The 26939-nt window shown below is 43.4% G+C and overlaps 1 protein-coding gene across 1 annotated transcript; it reads left to right on the top strand.

The window, feature by feature from the left end:
- Window positions 1-383: 383 nt before the first annotated feature.
- Window positions 384-26939, top strand: LOC119420345 (cationic amino acid transporter 2-like). The gene is made up of 12 exons (XM_037687735.1): window positions 384-522; window positions 611-981; window positions 3428-3583; window positions 3843-4008; window positions 7597-7733; window positions 12927-13149; window positions 13322-13458; window positions 20423-20525; window positions 20685-20809; window positions 20996-21162; window positions 26588-26696; window positions 26818-26939. Exons 1-12 carry the CDS (start codon window positions 479-481, stop codon window positions 26937-26939), a joined length of 1860 nt encoding a protein of 619 aa, XP_037543663.1. The 5' UTR covers window positions 384-478.

Genomic DNA, 26939 nt, shown 5'->3' on the forward strand with positions numbered 1-26939 from the left:
CTTTTAAATTATCCTGATAAAGAATTGAAAGATTTTTCAAAATTAAACCATTTTTGTTTTATTTTTGTTCAAATTTGGAAACGTTAATGAAACTGTTGGCATTTTATTGTTTAACCATTAAGCTGTTTTATGACGAGGTACCTAGAGGTGGAAAGAAATGTGGTTATATGAAACATGGTGTTGAAAAACAAAAACTGAAATAACGGCATTTGAAATCAAACATCAAGTGGATTACATCTGTGGATGAAAAAGTAAAGGATTTCCTCCCAACCTGCAGGGGATTCTCCAGCAGCAGATAAAGAATCCTGAAGCCTCCACCTCAGTGGACTGATCATCTGAAGTGACTTCAGGTGTGCACCAGCAGCCGGCTGCAGTGAGGAGTCAGGGTGCAACCTGAGAGTGACGTGTCACCTTTTCTTTATTGTGTTTCCATCATCATTTATAATTATATATATTATATAAATATTTACCTGTCAGCATGTCAGGACACAGTGAAACCAGAAGCTCACAAACAACGAGCAGGTAATAAATAGCTTAATTTATTTATTATTTACAAATATTAATCAGTTACCATATAAGGACTTGTTGGACAACTGTCCTCTGATTTCAGAGTCTCCTGTGTGAAAGTTTTAAAGCTTTATCGTGCCATGACCCGAAAGAAGCCTCTGGAGCCAGAAGGCGAAGAGTCCACGTTCTGCAGATGCCTGACCACCCTGGACCTCGTGGGTCTAGGTGTGGGCAGCACCCTCGGAGCTGGAGTTTACGTGCTGTCAGGGGAGGTGGCGAGGGAGGTGGCTGGTCCGAGCATCATCCTGTCCTTCCTGGTAGCAGCTGTGGCTTCCGTCTTTGCAGGGTTGTGTTACGCAGAGTTTGGAGCTCGAGTGCCCAAGACGGGCTCGGCCTACCTGTACACGTACGTGACGGTGGGCGAAGTGTGGGCCTTTGTCACAGGTTGGAACCTGTTACTGTCCTACGTCATTGGTAAGTTACCAAATGATGTGGAAAACAAGAACACTCACAGCTGAAATGGTAGCAGTAATATTAATGTATATGTGATCTCATTAACATCTACACTCCAGTAAGAGCACTCCGGTCTACCAACCAGTTCCTCTTAGATGTCCCCAGATCCAAACTTAAATCCAGAGGTGATCGGGCTTTTGCGGTTGCTGCTCCAAAACTGTGTAACAGTTTACCAGAGAATTTAAAGACCGCTCAGACTGATGAGACTTTTAAATCTTTGCTCAAGACTCATCTGTATTCCTTGGCATTTCATCCATGCAGAGTCTGAGAACAAGTTGAGCTGATTTTATTGTTGTTGTGTGTTGTTTTTACTGTCAACTTATGTTTTTGAGTGGCACTAGATGCATTTTTGCTCTTTTTTTATTTTTTATTTTTAATCTGTCTTAACTGTAAAGCACTTTGGCCAGCTTTTTTTTTGTTATGTGCTATATAAATAAATTGACATTGATAATGACATTGACATTAAACCTACAGAGGTTGGACTGGACAGGGTGGTGGTATGTACAGACTCAAAGACTGTCGTAGAAAGCCTGCAGTCTAAAGGAAACAACAGGAAATACCTTCTTCTAGAAATTCAGCACAGTTTATTCAGGTTACACAGGGGTGGTATGGATGTTCAGTTTAGTTGGGTGCCAGCACACGAGGTGGTGGAAGGAAATGAGAGAGCAGATAAAGTTGCTAAAAAAAACTTTGAAGGGTGAAATAACAGTTAATATACTGTTAGGGAAAGGAGAGGGTAAAACGATTAAAGGGAAATGAATGGAAATTTGGCAGAAAAAGTGGAATGAGGACAAAAAAGGAAGATTATTCAAAATACAAAACTAAGAATGATAGAGAAAGAAGTAGAAGAGAATATGTGATAATAAGGAGACTGACGGTAGGACATGCTTGTCTAAATGATAGTGTATATGATGGGGGAGGAGGAATAACAGCAGCTGTGAGGAAACAAAGTGTGGAACATGTACTGAAGTTCATAAAGAAAAGGGAGAAATTGAAATAAAAAGTTAGAGGCAGGGAGAATATGGAGCTTAAGAAATATTATGAACAGGAGGAAACAAGGATAAGTGTTAGAAAAGTGTTAATTTACACAATATAAATATTAAAAACTGAATTTAGAGGATGGAGGCTATGAGGTTACACACTCATGCCCAGTAGGCGGCGGTATGCACCTGAACGTTGTTTACAATCCACCGGTAAATGGAAAAGAAGAAGAAACGAGAACAATTTACACAACATCAATGACGTGTTGCATAAGAATCCTCCAAAGGATGAAAATGTAGCATATTTTCTGTAATCCATGTATAGATTTATCCTAATCCATCCAATTTGTTGTCTGCCGAAGTCTGTGTGAACAGCAGATAGGCAGTTTCCTTTTGATTGCCTCAAACACCATTGGTGCTGCCCCTGGCTTTATTTTAAAGCTCCAGTTTATGCACCTTACAGACCGTACATATAACCAACCTAAACTCCTCATTTAGTGAAAATGTGTCCATGCTATTGCTTGTTATATCTGCGTGGATATAATGCATTCACTGAGTCAAAGATTTTTTTTACGATTAAAGCAACTAGTTAACCCAGGTAAGCTGAAAGTTGAAGCTTATTTCAGTCAGCAGCTTGTAGATCGGTGTATCGTACTGGAAATGTTCCTGTCTGTTCTAAGAATTACACATTTTAGTGGTAAAACCGTTTAGTTCAAAGACATCAGTGGAAGTCTTGTTAGACTGGTCTCCATTGGGCTCAATTTATTGGTATGTGGTTGAAAAAGATGAAAATCATATACACTCCCTATTTTGGGATATTTATTTAAATAAAACCAGGATTCGGAAGAGTGATCAGTATAATGGACAAAAAAGAAAATACTCAGATACTGTTCTGCTAGAATAATTGTGTCTTTATTATTCCGTCACAGATTATAGCATAAAAGCAAAGCAAGGTACAATCACAGATGTACAATCATAAGTATCAATGCATAAACAAGCTCTCACCGTGACACAAGGCTGGGGAGCCAACTCAGCCTAGGTATAACCAGAACACCGACACAGCTGGACGTCCCGATCGGTAGACTCACTGCAGACTCTAACCTGGTCCAAGTGCTTCTTCTACTTTTATTCTCTCTACATCACATGAGAGCATTTCCCAGTGAACAAAACATGTTTACTCAAAACTCAGAGCTGCATTCCAAAAAACGGTAACTCCTTTCCATCTGCGTGGAGGGAGTGAAGACTTATCTTATCTGAGGAAAAACATGCTTACTTGAAACTCAGAAACTTCAAGGTAGTGCGAGAAGGGGATGGGCCAAATCCTCCTCTCAGGCTTCCCGAGTGATCAAAAACACTTCATATAATAGTTCAAACGGTCAGAAAAACAACTTTTTATTAAATTTACAACTCACTCCCCCACCCCCTAGGAACATCCAGTGTTGCGAAAGCTTGGACCGGGACTTTCGATGACCTACTGGATAACGTTGTTGGAAAAACCCTTGAGGAACATACGATGATGGACTCTCCTGGCTTGGCCTCGTACCCAGACTTCTTTGCTGCTGCACTCATCATGTTGCTCGCTGGTGAGAATATCAACTTTATGTTTAATTGTGTTTAAACAATGTTGTACTACAGACATTTAAGACGATAAAAAATATATATTTTGTTCATTCCTATGCTTGCTTCAGAAAGGGCATCTGACGTGAAACAATTGCCATGTCTTCATGCACATTTTCTTGCAGTGGTAACTTCTCAGAAAGGGAGCAGTCAAAAGGGGGAGAACGATCATTCCATTGATCTATACTATTTATCTAGATTATTTTATCTATCTTCATTTTTCAGGAATACTTGCATACGGTGTGAGGGAATCTTCAGTCGTGAATACCATTTTTACTGCCGTTAATGTGGCGGTGCTGCTTTTTATCATCATCTGTGGTTTCATCAAAGGAGACGTCAACAACTGGCACGTTACTAAAAAAGATATCCTCAATGTTACTCAGCAAATTAAGTAAGTTTCTGTTTTAGTAGTTTTGTGTTCCTTTAATGTGGTGAGTCAGTTTATTAGTTCATCCAGTTTATTAGTTCATCCAAACATAGAGGAAAAGGGTCAGTTCCTGAGCTATTCATGGTCTGTCTTCACTGGCCTTTCGACATTAAAACTTCGCTCAGAATCAGATTTTGGTTTTGAAGGGAAAGTCCAGCCAACTTCGAAGTTCTGTGAAATAGCTATTAATAGATGGGACCAAGAGCAATTCTAGGATCTGACCTTGTGAGGTGCTTAGCCCCCAGTACCGACAATAGCTCTTGGCTTGAACAACACACCCCTTGGTGTGGTTTGAGAAGCACAAAAACTTACAGCACCTGGTGTTCCCAGGCGTTCTCCCATTCAATTTACTAACCAGATCTGATCCTGCTTAGCTTCCGAGATCAGACGAGAGCGAGCGAGTTCAGAGTTGTATGGTCATAAATGAGCTCTATCACAAATGGGACTTTTAAAGGATCATGTCAAACAAAGACTAAACTTGTACAACCAGAAATTGCAACATATATCTACATTTAAGACAAACAGAACAAAGCACAACTAGCTAACCTTTAATTTGACCATTAACCTCTGACTGCCAAGTGTTCGTAATGCAAAGCCCTGACAATGTTGTTGGAAGAAAATGGGGTGGAGCTTCTGCAGGTAAGGGGCGGTTAACTTTGGGACAAACTGAGGTTGCTGATTGGTCAGTTGCTGATGAGCCTATTGTGTTGATTGACAGATGTTGAGCATCTGACTAATGTAAAGAAAAAATAATTTCATAGATTTTACTGGCCCGTTAAAGTGTGTGATAATTTATTCCATATTTATTTAAAATGTATTAAATATTTCGGTAAATCTTAAGGTTTGAGAACCGAGCTTACAAAATCCTAATGATGGTTTTTTGATTTTTTTCAACGGTGCTGAGTTAATTTAGGGGCACTTGAGTACTCGCAAAAAGTGGCTGAAATCGCCACTGGATAGGACTATATCAGCCGTGACAGTGAAGATTAGAGTATGGAGAAAGAGACTAGTCTTTGAAGCTAAGCTCTGGCAAATCAAAACAGTACCATTCCAGAAACGACATACCAGTGTGAAAGAATACTGCTTTAGCTAAGATTAGATCTCTACAGTTTTGCATGATGGTTTGTTTAGTCTGTCACTGTTTTCTCTGTGGAACGTCGTCTGTGATTATTTTGTGAATTTGTGTGTGTAGTATAGATAAATACTGTATGTCAGTGGTCTTCTGGTAAGATGGCGCCTGTGTACATGGCTTACAATCCACCTCTGCTGATGGTGTTCGGATTATTTTTGTTTTTTGCATTTCACATCTGTGACATCAACTCTCTGCTGGTGTATGACAGACAACAACTTTTGAATATTCGTTTTTCTGTCACTGAAGTCGCTTATTTGGACCATTATCAGCGTACCTCTGGACCCCTTCCCCCCCTGCTGGCGGACGTGCCAGCTTACCTTCACTGCGCTCCTCACCTGCCTGCCCGGAGATATCGCTTCAGACGCCGGGGAAAACGTGCTGGTCAGCTGGTGAAGCTGAAAGCTCTGCACGTGGCATCTTCCTCTCCACCTGGCAGTCATGGTCTCCATCTCCAGCTTCCTGTGTGCCCGGACAGTTAACCAACGCGAGTTGTCAGCCGTTGCGCAGCTCGGACCGACCTGGAGGGGCTGTTATTGAAAACCTGCGGCCATTAGCGCGCGCTAGGTCCACCGCTGCTAGCTCCACTGCTGCTAGCTCCACTTCGGACAGTATCCGGATGTGTTTGGTCAACGCAAGATCTGTTACCAACAAAACTTTTATCCCCGGGGATTACTTTCAAGAGCACGATTTGAACTTTCTGTGCATCACAGAGACTTGGATGTCTCCGGGTGACGCACCTCTGGAAGCCTCAACTGAGCTGTGCAACAACTTCTTAAATTTCTTTTTGGAAAAAATTGCGACCACCAGGGCTCTCATTTCTCCTCCAACTCATGACCCATCCATCCCACCTCAATCTGTAGCTCCTTTTGACCATTTTGAACCCATCACTCTATCTTCTCTAGAGCAGGTCATGTGCAGCTTGAAACCTTCTGGCTCCCCCTTTGATGTGGTCCCCCCTCGACTACTAAAGGAGATGTTTCCAACTCTAGGTCCGTCCAATCTTGATATAGTAAACGGTAGTTTATCCACTGGCGTGGTCCGCAGGGGTCCATCCTGGGTCCCCTCCTATTCTCTTTATACCTGCTGCCGCTTGGTGCAATTTTCCGGAAACACAACATGCCCTTCCACTTCTATGCCGATGACTGTCAAATTTAATTCCCCCTAAGACACAATGGTACATGCTCTATTCAACCGCTGCTCAACTGCCTGGCTGACATCAGGGACTGGATGGCTTTAAATTTCTTGAGTTTCAATGAAAGGAAGTCTGAAGTCATTTTGTTCCCTCCCAACAACACAATCGCAAACCACTGCATTGACCTTTCCGCTCTAACCCTGTCAGAAAAACAGAGTCACTAATCTGGGTGTGATAATGGACCCTTCCCTGAAGCTTAACAGTCATGTAAACATGATTGTTAAATCATGTTTCTTCCAACTGAGGCGGCTGTCTAAACTGAAGCCCATATTGTCCAAAAATAACCTGGAGACAGTAATACATGCATTCATTACATCTAGGCTTGATTACTGCAATTCGCTTGTTTGGTATCAGTCAGACCTCCATTGCACGACTACAACTGGTCCAGAATGCAGCAGCCCGATTTTTAACCAGTACAGGCAAAAGAGAGCACATTACACCTTGGCCTCACTGCACTGGTTACCGGTTCACTTTCGTATCCAGTTAAAAAAACTCATGTATGTCTACAAATCACTGAACAGTGTCGCCCCCCCCCCCCCCCCCATCTCTCTGATTTGCTACAACCGTATGTCCCACCACGCTCCCTGAGGTCAGCGGACCAGTTGCTCCTCACAGTTCCAGGAACTCGTCTTAAGCGCAGAGGTGACAGGGCCTTCTCTGTAGCAGGACCAAGACTCTGGAACGAGTTACCTCTGTTTGTCAGACAGGCCCCCTCCCTCTCGGGTTTTCAAGTCCCGTTTAAAAACTCACTACTATTCAGTAACTTTCAACACCAGATGATCTGTGTTTTGATCCTGTATGCTCCACACTGGTTTGTCGTCATTATCTGTATCGTTTGTATGTCTATATTCTGATTTACCTCATTTTGTATTTTGCTTTGTGTGTTACCTGTTGTTTTGTCTGTACAGCACTTTAGTTGGCTTTGTAGCTGTTTTAAGTGCTTTATAAATAAAGTGGTATAGTGGTGTGAGGGTGCTGAATGTATTATTCCATTAGAAGTTGAGTAAACTGACTAGATGTGCTGATGGATGTGGATGGGCTGATATATATTTCAGCAGTCTCAGCCTTATATTGGTACATAAACATCTGTTCATTTATGTTGCCATACTTTTTTAATTGTTCTGTAGTGTGTCAAGGCCATAACTGCAGAGACTTTTCCCACACAAAATGTTACAAAAATACTGATCCACTTTGAGAGACATGATTAAATTTGTATTCCTTTTCACAGGAACCACACAGCAGCCCATAATCAAACTGTGGACTTTGGTGTTGGCGGGTTCTTTCCCTTCGGTTGGGAAGGAACTCTGGCAGGAGCCGCGACCTGTTTCTATGCTTTTGTTGGGTTTGACTGCATCGCAACAACAGGTACAATTTAGTGCAGGTCTCTCTCAAAAAGTGGCACCTATCGGAAGGATTTTGTGCTGCCTGCAGCAGTTTTCTCATTTGCCCACATGCTTCTGAGGTTGATACAAATTGATGCCTAAGAGTGATTGTTATAATTTTTAGGTTTAACAGAAAATACAGCGGGGAAAACCCCTTAACATAAAATGTGCAATGTTGGGTACAAAACAAGTTTTTTGGTCTTTAACTGCATTATATTCAGTATCTTCTAATTTTATGATTAAGATGACAAAGACTACCTTTATCAACTCTACAAAAGTATGAGCTTTTGGAAGTAGACTTTTGGGTAACAATTCATAAACATTAGCTAAATTTTATGTGTTGGGGGGGGGGGGGGGGAGATTTTCCTTGATGATGATGAGAAACTGGGCTTTTAAGGAACTTTGAAGTTTGCAAAATTTACAATTTAATCACGTTTTATTAGGATCTTTTCAAACCAAACGCATAAATCTGTTTCAACAGTCAGCTAAACACTTTCATCTTTTGACTGACCACTCTGTGAGAACAGGCCATGTGTGTTTGTGTGGGTCTAGAAGATCTTTTGAAAAAACATACATAGATGAAGTTCAAATTCTGAGAAAAGTTTTGACTTGGGAAACTGAGACAAAGTGAAGATTCAACATCTGCTGGATTCCTTAGATAACTTTTACTAATAAGCTTTTTTATGAATGTTTAATGACTTAGCATGTGGACAGCAAAAAATCAGGGTTTATTGCAAAGGAGGTGCAGGTCAAAAATCAACCAGCTGGACACGCCAAGAATATCCAAAACACCATCCACTTTCTATTTTTATACCTTCCTTATAAAGGCTTGTATACGTTTCCTGATGCTGTTCAATAATCCAGGTAGATCCACTACATTGCCAAAATTATTTGCTCACCCATCCAAGTTATCAGAATCAGGTGTTCCAATCACTTCCATGGCCACAGGTGTATAAAATGAAGCACCTAGGCATGCAGAGTGTTTTTACAAACATTTGTGAAAGAATGGGTCGCTCTCGGGAGCTCAGTGCATTTCAGCGTGGAACTGATAAGACGCCACCTATGCAACAAATCTAGTCATGAAATTTCCTCGCTTCTAAATATTCCACAGTCAACTGTCAGCTGTATTATAAGAAAATGGAAGTGTTTGGGAATGACAGCAACTCAGCCATGAAGTGGTAGGCCACATAAACTGACGAAGCGGGGTCAGCGGCTGCTGAATCTCGTAGTGCGAAAAGGTTGCCAACTTTCTGCAGAGTTGATCACTACAGACCTCCAAACTTCATGTGGCCTTGAGATTAGCTCAAGAACAGTGCGCAGAGAGCTTCATGGAATGGGTTTTGGTCGAGCAGCTGCATCCAAGACATACATCACCAAGTGCAACGCAAAATGTCCAATGCAGTGGTGTAAAGCACGCCGCCACTGGACTCTAGAGCAGTGGAGGCGTGTTCTCTGTAGTGATAAATCGTGCTTCTCTGGCAATCCGATGGACGAGTCTGAGTTTGGCGATTGCCAGGAGAATGGTACTTGTCTGACTGCATGGTGCCAAGTGTAAGTGGAAGGGGGATTACGGTGTGGGGTTGTTTTTCAGGAGCTGGGCTTGGCCCCTTAGTTCCAGTGAAAGGAACTCTGACTGCTTCAGCATACCAACACATTTAGGACAATTCCATGCTCCCAACTTTGTGGGAACGGTTTTGAGCTGGCCCCTTCCTCTTCCAACATGACTGTGCACCAGTGCACAAAGCAAGGTCCATAAAGACATGGATGGCAGAGTCTGGTGTGGATGAACTTGACTGGCCTGCACAGAGTCCTGACCTCAACCCGAAAAAACACCTTTGGGATGAATTAGAGCGGAGACTGAGAGCCAGACCTTCTCGTCCAACATCAGTATGTGACCTCACAAAAGCGCTTCTTGAAGAATGGTCAAAAATACACTCCTAAACCTTGTGGACAGCCTTCCCAGAAAAGTTGAAGCTGTTCTAGCTGTAAAGGGTGGACCAACGTCATATTGAACCCTATGGATTAGGAGTGGGATGTCAATTAGAGTGCATTCACACCAGCCATGTTTAGTCCGCTTTAATCAAACTCTAGCTCGTTTTCCTAGAAAGTCCGGTTTATTTAGGGAGGTGTGAATGTGCCATCGAACTCTGTCACGGAACAAAAAGGCGAACTCTGGCCCGGGCTAAAACCTAGGTCTCGGTCCGGTAGAAGAGAACTCCAGCGCAGTTCGAGTGCAGTGTGAATGTAAACAGACAGGGCCCCGTTCCGCAGGGTAAACAAACACGCATTTCTCTGACCTTATATGGAGCCGTCAGCTGCCTTGTGTGGAAAAACGATATTCTCCATGGTCTTCTATCTCATCTTCTGTTTATGCTAAGTCCATTTTTGAAAAATGACAAAATATAACTCCTAAAACTGCTAAAACTTGATGCCACTTCGTTTTTATTTTTATTTACAGAAGAAGATGTGTCTTCAGAGGTTTTTGTGTTGTTTCAGTAGTTCTTGGTGCAGCGCCCCCACAGGCGAGTGGAGGAATAGGTTGGTTCAACAGGTTTACTCGACTGCACAGTGCAGTGTGAATACAAACGCACCCGCTCAAATGTAAACAAAAGGTCATGAATACCAATACCGAACCGAGTCTACCGGACTATCTGGTGTGAAAACAACCTTAAGCTCATGTGAGTCAAGGCTGGTGAATACTTTTGGCAATGTAGTGTAAGTCTAACCAGGTGAAGTCAGGTCCTCTGGACAAATTCTTCTGTTGAAACGTTTAATCTTTTGTCTAAAAAGGCTTTTTCAGTCTGAGAAGCTGCAACAAACTGTCTTATAAATGGCACCTTCTCATAGTGAATCAACCAGTTTATTGTTGCCACCCAAAACTAGCTGTTCACATGATAGACCAGCCTAACAATTGATCATTAGTGCCCTGATGACCACTTGCTATTCACAGGGGGCTGAGTTATACTAGCAATAACAACTCTGTAATTGGATTAAAGACGAAGCGTTTCAACAAGAAGAATTCATCCAGAGGACCTGATTTAACCTTGTTAAGTTTATAAAAGTTGTTCTTGCCTAAGTTTGTCATGTACGCGCTATCTAGAAACAGCCACTGGACTCAGTCCAGACATTTTCATGTCCACTTCCTGTAAGATAAATGCATTATTTCCCTTAGGCTGTAAGAAAATTTCAGTTGCATAACACTTTGATTTGTTGGATTGATGTTAAAGGACTTGAATGCTTATCTTAATTTGATGTTTGCAAGGTGTTTTTTTCTTTGGATCTACAGCAATTTAGCCTGATGCATGCTCAATAATCCAGGTAGGAAAATCCAAAAAAGTTCAATCTGGTCCTATGGACATTCAAAAAAACAAAATAAAGCAAAACAACAAAAAAAATGTAGAAAAATTTCGTCTCTCATCCGAGAGACTTCCTCAGTCTAAGGTGTTGTATTCAGCTCAGTCTCTTAAATAGCACCGTCTCAGAGTGGATCAACCAGTTTTGCTGCTGACAACCAAAACCAGCTGATCACATGCTCAAGAAGGACCATCAGCCTAACAATGGATCATAAGCACACTGATGGCTGTTTACTATTCACAGAGGGCTGAGTGATACTAGCAATCACAGCATTGTAAGAGGGGGACAATTGAACACGTAGGCTTCCACCCCTGTTTAACGATGGACGGTTTCTTTTCACAAAGATGGCCTCCTTTGCTCCTCTCTCAAACCATCGTTCCTCTCTATCCAGGACGTGCACATCTTCATCCCTGAAAGAGTGACCGGCGGCCTGGAGATGAGTGTAGACCGCAGAGTCCTGGCCTGATGATGTTGATCTTCTGTGCTGGGCCATCCTTTTGGCCAGTGGCTGTTTTGTTTCCCTGATATAAGACTGATCACAGCCCTCCTGACACTGAACAGCATACACAACATTACTCTGTTTGTGCCGGGGGACTGGATCTTTGGGATGAACCAGTCTTTGCCGGAATGTATTTTGGGGTTTAAAAGCCACTGGGACGTTATGTTTAGAAAATAAACTTGTCAGTTTCTCTGATACTCCCTCAACATACGGAATGACCACTGGTATGGGTCTGGGTTCCTCCTTTTCACCTGTTGGCTGACTGGAGTCCTGTTTGGGTTTCTTCTCTGCTTTTAGGAAGGCCCATTTAGGATATCCACATTGCTCTAGAGCCTGTCTTGTGTGGGATTTCTCCTTCTGCCTGGCTCCTGAGCTAGTGGCGATGTTGTCTGCTCTGTGATACAGAGTCCTGATGACTCCTAACGTGCTCGAAAGGGTGATGGGAGTCAAACTGCAAATACTGGTCTGTGTGGGTGGGTTTGCGGTACACCTCAGTTTGCAAATGTCCTCTATCAGAGACTGAGACCTCACAGTCCAAGAAAGCCAACTTGCCATTTTTTTCATCTTCTCGTGTGAACTTGATGTATTTATCCACAGAGTTGATGTGGTCAGTAAAATGTTGGACTTCCTGAGATTTAATTTTAACCCAGGTGTCGTCAACATACCTGAACCAATGACTTGGTGGTGTCCCTGAAAAGGACGTCAAGGCTCTCTTTTCTACCTCCTCCATGTACAGGTTGGCAACAATAGGAGAAACTGGAGACCCCATAGCACACCCATGTTTCTGCCTATAATATTGCTCCCCATATGTGAAGTAGGTTGACTGCAGGCACAGTTTCAAGAGTTGAATGTCCAGAGGACCAGATTGAACTTTTTTGGATACAGCAATTTAGGATTTATTTTCCATCAGTACACAGGCTCTTTGTCCTTTCACTCAAAACAGGGTATGTTTATTTTAATAGTTTAATAATGGGGAAAAAATGCATTTATTTATTCAAATTCTTGATTTAGATTTTTTTTAAGTACATACTTTCAACTTTACCATTTCAGCCTGCTGTCAAAGTTTGAACACAACTGATTCAGTTGGACACTTGAAACGCACAATATACTTAGTACTATTGTATGTAACTTGTGCTGACAAGCTAAAACATTTATGACCATCTGTTGGTTCTCATCTTATGCCTCAAATTAAAAAAAATATATTAAAAAAATATTACTTTAATCCTTTTTATAACATGCGGTTTGACTGTAAACCAGTTCATTTCAGGATCTGTTCTGAACCATTAACAATATAGGACAATGCTAACTGCTTTGTTTCTCCAGGCGAGGAAGTACAGAATCCACAGAAATCAATACCTCTTGGGATTGTGGCATCACTGATCATCTGCTTCTTGGCCTATTTTGGTGTCTCAGCTGCTCTGACACTAATGATGCCCTATTATCTTCTTGATGTCAGAAGTCCACTGCCAGTAGCTTTTGAATACATAGGCTGGGAACCAGCAAAGTATGCTGTGGGTCTAGGATCTCTGTGTGCCCTCTCAACAAGGTATTTATCTTTTTATTCTGAAGAAGAAGCTTTTGGTTGTTCACTATTCAATAATACTCAAAACTTTCTTTTTGGCAGTGTTATTTGGTTACAATGAAAGTGAAATGCCAAAACAGAAAATCAAAAGGGTTAAACGTTTTATTTTTATTAAATATACTTTGTGGTTCTTTAGTCTCCTTGGGGTGATGTTTCCGATGCCCCGGGTGATGTTTGCGATGGCCAGAGATGGTCTACTGTTCAAGCCATTACGCTACATGAGCTCCAGACAAAGTCCAGTTTTAGCCACACTGTCTGCAGGAGCTGCAGCTGGTAAGACCATCCAGTTATTCAACATTGTTTGACAGAACATGCTTTTTATGCTTTTAGACAGGAGAAAACCTCAGAAGTTCACAATAACTGGTTGTAAACATCTGTTGAGAACCCAAATATATTTTGTGTGTGTATTAACTGAATATTTTCTTTCGGACCTTCTCTCTTCAAAAGTTGCCACAGTGAGTGATTGTCTTCCATATCACTCTGCCCTCGCCATCCTCTGTCCTCATTCTGACCTCCCTGCCTCAACACCAAATGCGTATCTCTGCCTTTGGCCTTATTTGTCTTCATTGTGACAGCTGAATTTGTAACGTCCTTCTACTAATAAACACACTGTCCCTTCCTCTGCACTGTCCCTTCCTCTGCCCAAGTCTTGGTCTGGCCTCTCTAACTTTATCTCCAAGTCCGTCAACCTGTGCTGTACCTCTGATGAACCATCCATCCACCCATTATCTTCCGCTTGTTCCAAAGTCGGGTCGTGGGAACAGCAGCTTGAGTAGGGAGGCCCAGACTTCTCTTTCCACAGCCACCTATTCCAGCTCTTCTGGGAGGATTCCAAGGCATTCCCAGGTCAATCGAGACTCGTAGTCTTTCCAATGTGTCCTGGGTCTTCCCCGGGGTCTCCTCCCAGTCAGACATGCCCAAAGCACCTTCCTAGGGAGATTCCCAGGAAGCATCCTTACCAGATGCCCGGACCACAACAATTGGCTCCTCTCAATGTGGAGGAGCAATGGTTCTACTCTGAGTCTCTCCCAGAAGATTAAACTTCTCGCCCTATGGGTCCAGCCGTACTGCGGAAGAAACTCATTTCAACTGTCTGTATCCATGATCTCATTCTTTCTATCACTACCCAAAGTTCATGGCCATAGGTGAGGGAAGAAACGTAGACGACTGGTAAATGGAGAGCTTTTCCTTGCTTCGCTGCTCCTTCTTCACCACAATGGATTGGCACAGAGTCTGCAATACTGCAGATGATGCACCAATCCTTCTGTCAACTTAATACTCTATTCTTCCCTCACTTGTGAACAATACCCTAAGATACCTGAACTCGTCCACTTAAGGCAGAACTTCACCCTCGACCTGAAGAGAGCAATCCACCCTTTCCGACTGAGGACCATGGTCTCAGATTTGGAGGTGCTGATTTTCATCCCAGCCATTTCACACTCTGCTGCGGACCACTCCAGTGAGAGCTGGAAATCACAGCACAATGAACACAAATGTTGAGCCTGATGGCAAGATGGTGGCGCGCACAGGCGCAGTGGCACAGTGCTCTCACTTTTGGTGTACTTTTTTGTTGTTTTTGGACATTTGTCACTTGTCTTTAACACCTTCTGTTGGGCTAACAGTACCTACAAGTCAGCATGATCTCCTAAAAACAGGAGCTTTGTGTAGAATAGACGTCACAGCAGAGTTTTTATACTCTCATAACATACCGGCAGATATAGCAAGGAGGCTGGGAGCACCGTGGATTACTATTCCAGCAGGAAGGAGGTGACGGCAGCAAAGGGAGAGGAAATGGGGCTGCCGGGGCTGCGTAAACAGCCACATAAATCACCGCTTCCAAACATTTTTCTCACTTATGCAAGATCGCTCGCTGATAAGATGGAAGAACTGCAACTTCAGATGGCAACAAATTACATCGTCAAGGATGGCTGCATTCTGCTTATTACCGAAACCTGGCTACATCCAGCTATTCCGGACTCGGCAATCTAGCTAACGGAACGTACAGTACAGCGACAGGATAGAAACAGTACCTCTGGTACGTCCAAAGGTTGGAGACTTTGTGTGTACATTCACAACAACTGGTGTACTAACACAGTAACTGTTGCCAGTCACTGCTCCCCGGATTTGGAATCTGACTGTTAAATGCAGACCTTTTTACCTACCGAGGGAGGTTACTGTGGTTATGCTAACTGCTGTTTCTATTCCACCGGATGCTAATGCTAACTCGGCGCTAGCACTTTTGTATGATAGCATTAGCCAACAACAAAGCCTGTATCCTGACGTTGTACTTATCATAGCAGGGAACTTTATTCATGTGGCTCTAAAAGCAGTGCTCTCCAAATTCCACCAGCATGTAAAATGTACTACCAGAGGAGCAAATACACTGGACAAGGTGTATACAAACATCAAAAAGGGCTACAGGGCTATACCACTACCACACCTGGGTCAGTCTGACCACTTCTCCATGTTTTTAATCCCATTTTATACCCCCATCAGGAAAAGTGCTCCTATTACAACCAAAACTATTAAAACCTAGCCTGAGGGAGCCTCTCAGCAGCTGCAGGACTGTTTTATCAGTACCAACTGGGATGCTTTTGGAGCAGGATTTGGATGTGTTTACAGACAGTGTCTTATGTTACATTAAAAACTGCAATGACACAGTCAAAGTGGACAAATGCATCTTGAGTATATCCCACCGAGACCCCTGGATGACCAAAGAGGTCTAACTGCTGCTTAAAGAAAGGAACACCACTTTCAAGTCTGGCGACAGGGCCCTCTACGGTTCTGCACGTTCCAACCTGCAAAATATTTTATAGTTTTTATAAGCATTTTAATCCTACAGTTTTTTTCAAATTGTTTTAGTTTTTTATTTTTTTTTAGTCCTTTTTTAGTCAATCCTTTATTCTCTTTAGATATTTCATATTGTAGCACTTTGAGATTGTAAAGTGCAGTACAAATTGAATAATTTTTATTATCAGGAAGGCAAAGGCTGATTATAAAAGAATGATTGATTGACCACCTAGAAAGTAACAACTAAATGCAAGTCTGACAGGCAATACAGCACATCACAAGCTTTAAGAACAGCCACGGGACAACAGAGGGCAACGCTACACTGGCAGAGGAGCTAAACGTTTTTCTTTGCGTGCTTCGAGGAGCTGCAGGAAAACATCTTACAACACCCAGTGGTCAGCAGTAACATCGGTTTTACCCTGACTCAGGATGAAGATGTGGTAAGGCGCACGCTAAAGTCTATCAACCCAATAAAGACTGCAGGCCCTGATGGTGTCACCAGGTGGGTGTTGAAAGACTGCATTGATCAACTTGCTGGGATTTTCATGGAGATCTTTAACAGGTCACGTTCACAGGCGATCATTCCAGCCTGTCTAAAATCCACAACCATAGTCCCCCTACCAAAGAAATCTCAGATCACCAGCCTAAACGATTACAGTCCAATTGCCCTAACTCCGGTAATAATGAAGTGCTTTGAGAAACTGGTTAGAAATCACATACTTTCACTTCTTCCATCCGACTAGCAGGTCTACAGAGGATGCAGTGGCTACTGCCCTTCACACAACCTTAAACCACTTGGAGCAACAGGGAACCTATGCCCGGCTCCTTTTTGAGGGTTATAGTTCTGCCTTTAACATCATCATCCCCCACAGACTGATGTGCAAACTATTGGACCTGGGTTTGCCTTATCACACCTGTTTATAGATCAAAGACTTTGTCACGGGACACGGACAAAAGGTTAGGTCCTCCTCGATATGAATACCAAGGAAGCAAAAGTCTGTGACCCTTTCCACACAGTCCCCATTGATAGTTATGGGTTGGATGTCCTTTCTCACCTTTCTAAAATCAATGACTAGCTCCTTCGTCTTTGATGTATTCAGACGTAGATTATTGTCTTTGCACCACATTGACAGCCGTTCCAACTCATCCCAGTAGGCCGTCTTGTCGTCTCCTGAGACGAGTCCCAGAATGGTAGTATCATATGCAAATTTTACTATGGTTTTATTGGTGTGAGCAGTGGTGCAGTCATGGGTGTTGAGGATGTAGAGCAAGGGACTCAGCACACAGCCCTGAGGAGAGCCTGCGCTGAGGCTAATGGGTGTAGAGGCATGAGGTCCTACTCTAACCTGGGTGTGAACATCAATGAACTAAAAAAAGGCACAACAGAGACTACTTCCTGAGGATTCTCAGGAAAAACAACATTAATCAGAGGCTGCTGGTGTCCTACCATTCCACCATAGAGAGCATCCTCACTCACAGACTCTGTGTGTGGTTCTCCAGCTGCACTGCAGCACACAAAAAAGAACTACAGAGGACTGTGAGGTCGGCAGAAAAAAATCATTTGGTGCTCTTTACCCACCTTGGAGGACCTACACAGCTCTTGTTGTCTTCAGAGAGCTCACAAAATTGTTATGGACGATTCCCACCCCGGTCACCATCTCTTTGAGCTATTGCCATCAGGCAGACTGTACAGATCTATTAAAACAAGGACCAACCGGCTCGGAAATAGCTTTTACCCGACAGCAGTTCGGGCACTAAATAACCTTTTATAAACTCTGTTTTAATACAGTTTTAAATAGAACACGGGACTGTGTAATATTTTACTATTCACTATTTTATTATTTTACTTTCACTATTCACTAATACAAGAGCAATATGAATTTTTTGCTTCGTAGCTGTTGTGCAATCTAACAGTATTTTTTAAAACTGTAATCGGTTTACTGACGTAAGGTCTGTTGGGTGTAACAGTTTTCTTTTATTATGTCTTTTATCATGTTTACAAACCGGATTCCAAAAAAGTTGGGACACTAAACAAATTGTGAATAAAAACTGAATGCAATGATGTGGAGATGGCAAATGTCAATATTTTATTCGTAATATAACATAGATGACGGATCAAAAGTTTAATCTGAGTAAATGTAACATTTTAAAGGAAAAATATGTTGATTCAAAATTTCAGTGTCAACAAATCCCAAAAAAGTTGGGACAAGTAGCAATAAGGGGCTGGAAAAAGTAAATTGAGCATATAACGAACAGCTGGAAGACCAAATAACACTAATTAGGTCAATTGACAACATGATTGGGTATAAAAAGAGCTTCTCAGAGTGTCGGTGTCTCTCAGAAACCAAGATGGTAAGAGGATCACCAATTCCACCATTGTTGCGCTGAATGTGCAGCAATACCAGAATGGTGTCACCCAGCGTAAAATAGCAAAGACTTTTAAGTTAAAGATCATCAACCGTGCATAACATCATCAAAAGATTCAGAGAATCTGGAACAATCGCTGTGCGTAATGGTCAAGGCCGTAAAACTCTACTGGATGTTCGTGATCTCCGGGCCCTTAAACATCACTGCACCTCAAACAGGAATGCCACTGTCAAGGAAATAACAGAATGGGCTCAGGAATACTTCCAGAAAGCATTGTCAATGAACACAATCCACCGTGCCATCCGCCGTTGCCAGCTGAAACTCTACAGTGCAAAGAGGAAGCCATTTCTAAGCAAGCTCCACAAGCTCAGACGTTTGCACTGGGCCAGGGGTCATTTAAAATGGAGTGTGGCAAAATGGAAGACTGTTCTGTGGTCAGAGGAGTCACAATTTGAAGTTCTTATAATGGTAGTATTGTGACAAGTGTGGTTCCCGACGTTTTCAAACATGCAGTAGTTCATCCGTTAATTAAGAAACCTGGACTTGACCCTTCGACTTGCTCAAATTTCAGACCAATCTCAAAACTTCTCTTCCTGTCCAAAATCCTGGAGAAAATAGTTTTCATTCAATTAAACAAGTTTTTGAATGAGAACATAATCTTTGAAAATTTTCAGTCTGGTTTTAAGCAACTCCACAGCACTGAAACAGCATTAGTAAGAGTTTGTAACAACATTATGATCTCAAACGATTCTGGTCAATTTGTGGTACTTGTGCTCCTGGACCTTACTGCTGCTTTTGATACTGTTGACCACAGTATCCTTATATCACGGCTGGAACTGTGGGTTGGGATCACAAGTGCTGCATTAGAATGGTTCCCTCATACCTGAGTGGCAGGAGTTTCTGTGTCAAGGTTGGTAATAATGTATCCGCCTCATTACCTCTTTCTTGCTGGGTCCCACAGGGTTCGATTCTTGGACCCCTTCTGTTCTCACTTTATTTTCTCCCACTGGGGTCCATCCTGAGGAAACATGGTCTTTCATTCCATTGCTATGCTGATGACTGCCAGATCTACCTGCCTGTGAAACCAGCAAGTGTTTGCTCCATTCACCCGCTGTTAAATTTAAAATGTCTGGACGACATTAAGGCCTGGATGGCTTCAAATTTCTTAAGCTTTAACAATGACAAGACTGAAGTCATTGTTTTTAGCCTTAGCTCAACTGCCACCACTGATCCTGTCAACCTGGACTCTCTTCAACCATATCTGAAGCAGTCTGGTAAAACTCTTGGGATGGTTTTAGACTCTGATTTCAAGTTTGACAATCAAATCAACTCTGTTCTGCAGAAAAGCTTCTTCCAACTCAGACAGGTAGCTAAACTCAAGCCAGTGTTGTCCAGACCTGGCCTTGAGAAACTAGTCCACGCCTTTGTCACGACCCGATTGGAAAATTGCAACGCACTGTTTGCTGGGATCAGCCAGGCCTCCATCTCACGTCTTCAGCTCGTCCAGAATGCTGCTGCTCGGCTTTTAACCGGAACGAGTAGGTCTGAACATATTACTCCAGTTCTGTCCTACCTTCACTGGCTCCCTGTTCATACGATGATAGTTTATAAAATTCTTCTGTTGACCTTCAAATGCCTAAATGGCCTTGTACCCCTTTACCTCTCTGAGCTTCTGGAACCTTACGCTCCCTCTCGGGCCCTGAGACCATCCAATCAGCTGCTTTTGGCTGTTCCGAAAACAAGACTGAAGCTCAGAGATTGGGCTTTTTCAGTCATGGGCCCCAAACTCTGGAACAACCTGCCCCCCAACATCAGGCAGGCCACCTCCCTTCCTCACTTCAAATCCCTGCTAAAAACACATCTGTTCTCTCAAGCATTTCATACAGTGCAAATTGATCTAGTGTTTTTTTAATCTGTGACCCTATGTTTTAAATGCTTTTTATTGAATCTTCAGTTATCATTATTAGTGTTACTATACATTATTTTGATTTTTGTAACAACTAACATTACTGCACTTAATACAGATGGCATTCAAATTGAACATTTTTTGACATTAACAATTTTTTGAATGTCGTTGCAGCTTTCATGGTCCTCCTGTTTGACCTAAAGGCGTTGGTTGATCTGAGCTCAATTGGGACCATTTTTGCATACTCACTTGTAGCGGTGTGTATACTTTTACTGAGGTATGTAAAATTTATTAGTGTTTCATAGACTTTAAAAATATGAATATTAAACTTACAAAAAAAGTTAAAATATAAATTTCTGTAGAGGGGGATATTAATACTGGTGTCATACATTAAGAGCCCCATGATGAATATTTGTAAGGTGTATTTTCATTCTAGGTACAAAGAAGATGCCAACTTTGTTCACAGACCAGAACCATTCTCAATAATTGGGCTCTTTAGGCCCCCAGATCAACCAACACGCCGCACCTCTAAAAATGTCAACATAGCCACGGTTGTCATGTGTAAGTTTTCATTTTTATCATTTTTTTGTTGCTCTCTAATTTTATTTTAGCTTCCTCCACGGGCATGTTTTCCAATCCCACTAGTAGAGAAAGCAAATATTGCAGTTTTTAACAGTGATGCAGTGATTGATGCAAATTTGAATCCTATACTTGGGTATTTTTCTAAAGGCTCCAATCTTTTTCCAGTGGTCTTGGTGATTGTTTTGAGTGTGCTACTTAGCGAAGCCATGGATTGCCTTCGCAGACGTGAGATCTGGAGTATCCTGGTGGTCTTTGTCCTTGTGCTGATACTGGTATTCACCGTCATCATCATCTGGAGACAGCCACAGAGCACAACTCAAGCTACTTTCATGGTAAACTACAAGGTTATTTGTGATAGGCACTACACTCTAAACAAATGGCACAAAGTACAAGCACTACAGTCCAAAGTCCAGTGGGGCCGAGATAGGATAGAAGTAGGGCAGCCGACTCTGGGTCAGAATTTCCCAGGTTAAATCCCCAGCCATCCCCACATGTCATGGTGTTTCTGAGCAAGACACCTAAACCCCAATTGCTCCCCAGGCACTTAAATAGCTGCCCACTGCTCCACCTGGGTGCATCCCAGGTGCAATGGGTTAAATGCAGAGAACCAGTTTTGCCATTGTATGGGAACATACAATGATGACAACACATACAGTAGCACTTTATAATAGTTGGGGGGAAAAAAAAAAATCTTTGTTCCTTACACTGTTGAACAATATTCTCAGAGCTTGTCAGCAGTTGGACAGATGGGCTTTGGGTTTCTTTTTAAAGTTGTCACTTAAGTATGCCAAAACTTGTTTAAGACCAAATAATTATTTCTTCCTTCCAGTTTTTGCTTCTGCAAGTGTAGCCCACCTATACCCCTCGGAAGTAGTTAAGGGCCCCTGAGTTCGTTAAAACCATTAAACTCAAACTAATTTATGCTTAGAAATAACCAATAACTCAGGATTAAAGTTTGAACACTATGAATTTACATTAAATTCAAACACAAAAACTAAGCATTCACAGTTGTTCCAAAACATTTCAGTCGTAATAAAGTCTTTCTGATTATTAAAGTTTACACAAAATCAAGTGGGCCCACACTCTTAACATACACCTAAGCCGGCATATAGTTAAATTAAATTTGTTGAAACAAAATAAAAACCCTGTTGCAGGCCTGATGTGATGCTGAAGAGTGGAGGGAATGTGGTACCTTACTCCAAGGTCTAGATCCTCTAGAACTTATTTTGTCAGTCCCAGTTAAAGGAAAGATGGTGCGGGATGTTCTCAGCTCCATTACCTGCCTCTCGGTCCACCAGAAACGGAGACAGCAGAAACTGTGAAGATGCAGTGCTCCAGCTCAGTCATGTAAAACTCTTGGTATAAGCTTATCTATTTGTACAGTACTTGAGGAGCTTCCATGCTAGAAACTTTTTCTTCGTGTTAGCTGGGTTAGCCACACAGTACTCCATGTCCATTCACTGTGCTAATGAACGCTAATGCATTAGCGAGCCATAAAACATAAACTCACGACTACTGTACTGCAAATTCTGGGTTGAAATAATTACAGTACCATAGTAAAAAAGAAAAAAAAAATGCTCAAGGTATAGTTGATATCTATACAAAGACTGAAATGAACATCTAAATCAAGGGTGTCAAACTCACTTACAAAAAGGGGCCAAAATTACAAACTTTATTAAACTAAAAGCCAATTTCAAAAACTACATTGACTCAAATCAGATCACCAACATCTTTTCTTGGTCACCGGTTCCACAACAAGAGTTTAATTGGTCTCATTTGATGTTCTCTGTTGCGCTTTTGACATCATAATCAAAGATTATTGAAAAAAATCCAGAGATGGAAGTATTTTACATTTCACACATCATCTTGGGGGCCAGATTAGATGTCTATGAGGGCCACATTTGGCCCCCAGGCCCGGGAGTTTGACACACATGGCACAGGTGTCAAACTCCAGGCCTCGAGGGCTGGAGTCCTGCAACTTTTAGATGTGTCTCTGATGCCACACAGCTGAATCATATGACTGAATGAGCTTCTCAGTGCAATCAAGTTCTCCAAAGTCCTGCTAATAACCTTATTTGATTCAGCTGTGTGGCGTCAGAGATGCATCTAAAAGTTGCAGGACTCCGGCCGTCGAGGCCTGGAGCTTTACACCCCTGCTATATGAACCCAACCCTGTACAATATACATTTATTTTGGACTGGGTTGCAAAAGCAAAAACTGCAATCATTTTTGGACCTGCATCACCTGTCTACTGCATCAGATGTCTTCAAGGATATCCATCAACTTTCTTCTGCTTATCCGGGTTCAGGGTTGCGGGGGGTAGCAGCCTAGGTAGGGAGGCCCAGACTCTCCTCTCTCCAGCCACTTGGGCCAGCTCTTCCAGGGGAATCCCAAGGCATTCCCAGTCCAGACAAGAAACAGTCTCTTCCCAGATACCCGAGCCACCTCAACTGACTCCTCTTGACATGGAGAAGCCTTTTGACTCGGCTCTCTATTCACCACGACAGACCGGTACCATGCCTGCTTCACTGCATATGCCGCACCTATCCACCTATCGATCTTTCACTCCATTTTCCCCTCATTCATGAACAAGACCCCACGATATTTAAACTCCTCCACTTGGGGCATGACCTCTTCCCTGACCCGGAGAAGGCACTCTACCCTTTCCAGCTCAAGACCATGGACTTGGATTTGGAGGAACTGATCCTCATCCTGGCTGTCACACTCTGCTGCGAACCGCTCCAGCAAAAGCTGTAGATCATGACCTGATGAAGCCAATAGGACCACATAATTTACAAAAAGCAGAGACACGATTCTAAGGCCACCAAAACGGCTCTCAACACCTTGGCTGCGCCTAGAAATTCTGTCCACAAAAGTTATGAACAGAATAGGAGACAAAGGGCAACCTTGGCGGAGTCCAACTCTCACGGGGAACGAGCCCGACTTACTGCCAGCAATGCGAACCAAGCTTTGACACCAGTCATACAGGGGCCTAACAACCTGTATCAAAGGGCCTGCTATCCCATACTCCCGGAGTACCCCCACAGGGCTCCCCAAGGGATGCAGTCGAACGCTTTCTCCAAGTCCTCAAAGCACATGTAGACTGGTTGGGCAAACTCCCACGCACCCTCCAGGACCCTGCTGAGGGTGTAGAGCTGGTCCAGTGTTCCACGACCAGGATGAAAACCTCACTGCTCCTCCTGAATCTGAGGTTCGACTATCAGATGGACCTTCCTCTCCAGAACCCCCTAATAGACCTTAACAGGGAGGCTTAAGAGCGTGATCCCCTTGTAGATGGAACACATTCTACGGTCCCCCTTTTTGAGTAGGGGGACCACCACCCCAGTATGCCAATCCAGGGGAACTGCCCCTGATGTCCACACAATATTGCAGAGTTGTGTAATCCAACACAACCCCACAACATCCAGAGCCTTAAGGAACTCCGGGCGAATCTAATCCACCCTTGGGGCCCTGCCACCAAGGAACTTTTTAACCACCTCAGTGACCTCAGCACTAGAGATTGGAGAGCCCGACACAAAGTACCCAGGGTCCGCTTCCTCAGTGGAAGACATGCCGGTGGGATTGAGGAGGTCTTCGAAGTATTCTGCCCACCGACCCACGACATCCCGAGTTGAGGTCAGCAGCACACCACCTCCACTATAAATAGTGTTGGTGGCATACCGCTTTCCCCCCCGAGACACCGGGCGGTGGACCAGAATCACCTCAAAGCTATACGGAAGTCATTCTCCATGGCCTCTCCGAACTCCTCCCACATCTGGGTTTTTACCTCACTGACCGCACAAGCCTCATGCCACTTGGATTGCCGGGACCCATCAGCTGCTTCCGGGGACCCACAGGCCAAAAAGGCCATATGGGACTCCTTTGGTCTGACAGCATCCCTCACCGCCGGTGTCCACCACCGGATTTGAGGGTTGCTGCTGCGACAGGCACCGACAACCTTGCGGCCACAGCTCCGATAAGCTGCCTTGACAATAGAGGCATGGAACATGGCCCACTCAGACTCACTCAGACGGAATGTCCCCCACCTCCACCAGAACGTGTTCGAAGTTTGCCCAGAGGTAGGAGTTAAAGTGCCGTCTTACAGGAGACTCTGTCAGATGATTCCAGCAGACCCTCACAATACACGTGGGCCTGCCAGGTCTGACTGGCATCCTCCCCCACCATATGAGGCAACTCACTACCAGGTAGTGGTCAGTAGACAGCTCCGCTCCTCTCTTCAACAAAGTGTCCAAGACATGCGGCCGCAGATCAGATGAGACAACAAAAAAGTATCATCCAACTGTGGCCTAGGGTGTCCTGGTACCAAAAGCGCATATGGGCACCCTTATGCTTGAACATGGTGTTCGTTATGGACAATCCATGATGAGAACATTAATCCAATAATGGAACACCACTCTGGTTCAGATTAGGGGGCCATTCCTCCCAACCACACCCCTCCAGGTCTCACTGTCAGTGCCCATGTGAGTGTTGAAGTCCCCCAGCAGAACAAGGGAGTCCCCAGGAGGGGCACGCTCCAGTACCTCCTCCAAGGACTCCAAAAAGGTGGGTAATCTCAACTTCTGTTGGCACATACGCACTAACAGTCAGAACCCATCCCCCCACACATAGGCGGAGGGAGGCTACCCTCTTGTTCTCTGGGGTGAACCCCAATGTACTGGCACAAAGATGGGGGGCAAGAAGTATGCCCACTCCTGCTTGGCACCTCCCACCAGGGGCAACTCCATAGTGGAAGTCTACAACCCCTCTGAAGGAAACTGGTTACAGAGCCAAAATCGTACGTCAAGGTGAGCCCGACTATTTCTAGCTGGAACCTCTCAACCTTGCACACCAGCTCAGGCTCCTTCCCCACAAGACAGGTGACATTCCACGTCCCGAGAGCCAGCTTGTACAGCTGAGGATCAAACCACCAAGGTCCCAGCCCTGGGCCACCACCCATCCCACATTGCACCTGAACCCTTTGGCCCCTCCCACAGGTGGTGAGCCCATGGGAGGGGGGACCCACATCTCCTCTTTGGGCTGTGCCCATCTGGGCTCCATAGGTGAAAGCCCAGCCACCAGGCTTTCACCAGCGTGCCCCACCTCCAGTTCCAACTCCAGAGTGGTGCCCCGGTGACCCACGTCCAGGCGAGGGAACATTGCCAGTCTTGAAGACTGAAGAAGTCTTTCAGATGAAAGACGAAACTTTTCTACTTTGTTTTGTTTTGCTCTTTTTTTTTTTTTTTTTTGTATGTCCAGAGGACCAGACTTAACTTTTTTTTTTAATAGATTTTTCTGCATGGATTATTGTGCATGCATCAGGATATTGCTTCCATTTATTTTATTCATCATAAGGTGTCTTTGGGCTGTACATTGTCTGGTCCCTCCTCTAGGACCCGTTTGTCTTGGATGACCCTATTATGGGCATGAAGCCTCTGACGGCATGTCTCCTAGGATCAATGGGACACTCAAACCCCTCCATCATGGTAAGGTGGCAGCCCATGGAAGTGACAACAAAGTCTTAAAGGCCTCCTTTAGAATGTTGGCTACACTTTATTGGATTTTCTAGGACCATTCATCAGTTCTTTTCCCACCCCAGGTTGTAGTCTGAGCTCAGTCATTAACCTTTGACCAAGGTAGTATGTTTTAACTGTTCTTAGTACCAGGCTGTTTTTTTACGGACAGTCGGGTCGGTTCTAGGCATGCATATCGATAATCAGCTGAAGATACAAAATGTGTGAAGTTTAAATGTCTCTGTAGGTCCCTGGTGTACCTGTGGTTCCAGTATTAAGTGTCTTCATTAACACGTACCTGATGGTTCAACTGGGTTCCACAACATGGATCAGTTATTCTGTTTGGATGGCAGTTGGTAAGTAATAACCAGCTAACATAACACTTGCATAATGGTTGCTGATCGTCTATAAATTCAATAATTATGAATGGATTTGAAGTGATTGGCACAGTAAATGGTCTATCGCCTCATTCCACAGGACTGGTCATATACTTTGGCTATGGAATTCGTCACAGTGTCCAAAAACGAAGACTTCAGGAGATGCATACTCAGATCAATGTCGTTAATGTAAATCTCAATGTTGTTGATTCTGCTGCTTGA

Source organism: Nematolebias whitei, chromosome 1 (genome assembly GCF_014905685.2).
Source record: "Nematolebias whitei isolate Nwh7 chromosome 1, NemWhi1, whole genome shotgun sequence".
NCBI classification, from domain to species: domain Eukaryota; kingdom Metazoa; phylum Chordata; class Actinopteri; order Cyprinodontiformes; family Rivulidae; genus Nematolebias; species Nematolebias whitei.

Coding starts and splice junctions, on each gene's coding strand:
- LOC119420345 (XM_037687735.1), top strand. CDS start 479: ATGTCAGGACACAGTGAAACCAGAAGCTCACAAACAACGAGCAG. Junction 3,584..3,842: donor ACTCATCATGTTGCTCGCTG/GTGAGAATATCA, acceptor TTCATTTTTCAG/GAATACTTGCATACGGTGTG. Junction 7,734..12,926: donor TGACTGCATCGCAACAACAG/GTACAATTTAGT, acceptor TTGTTTCTCCAG/GCGAGGAAGTACAGAATCCA.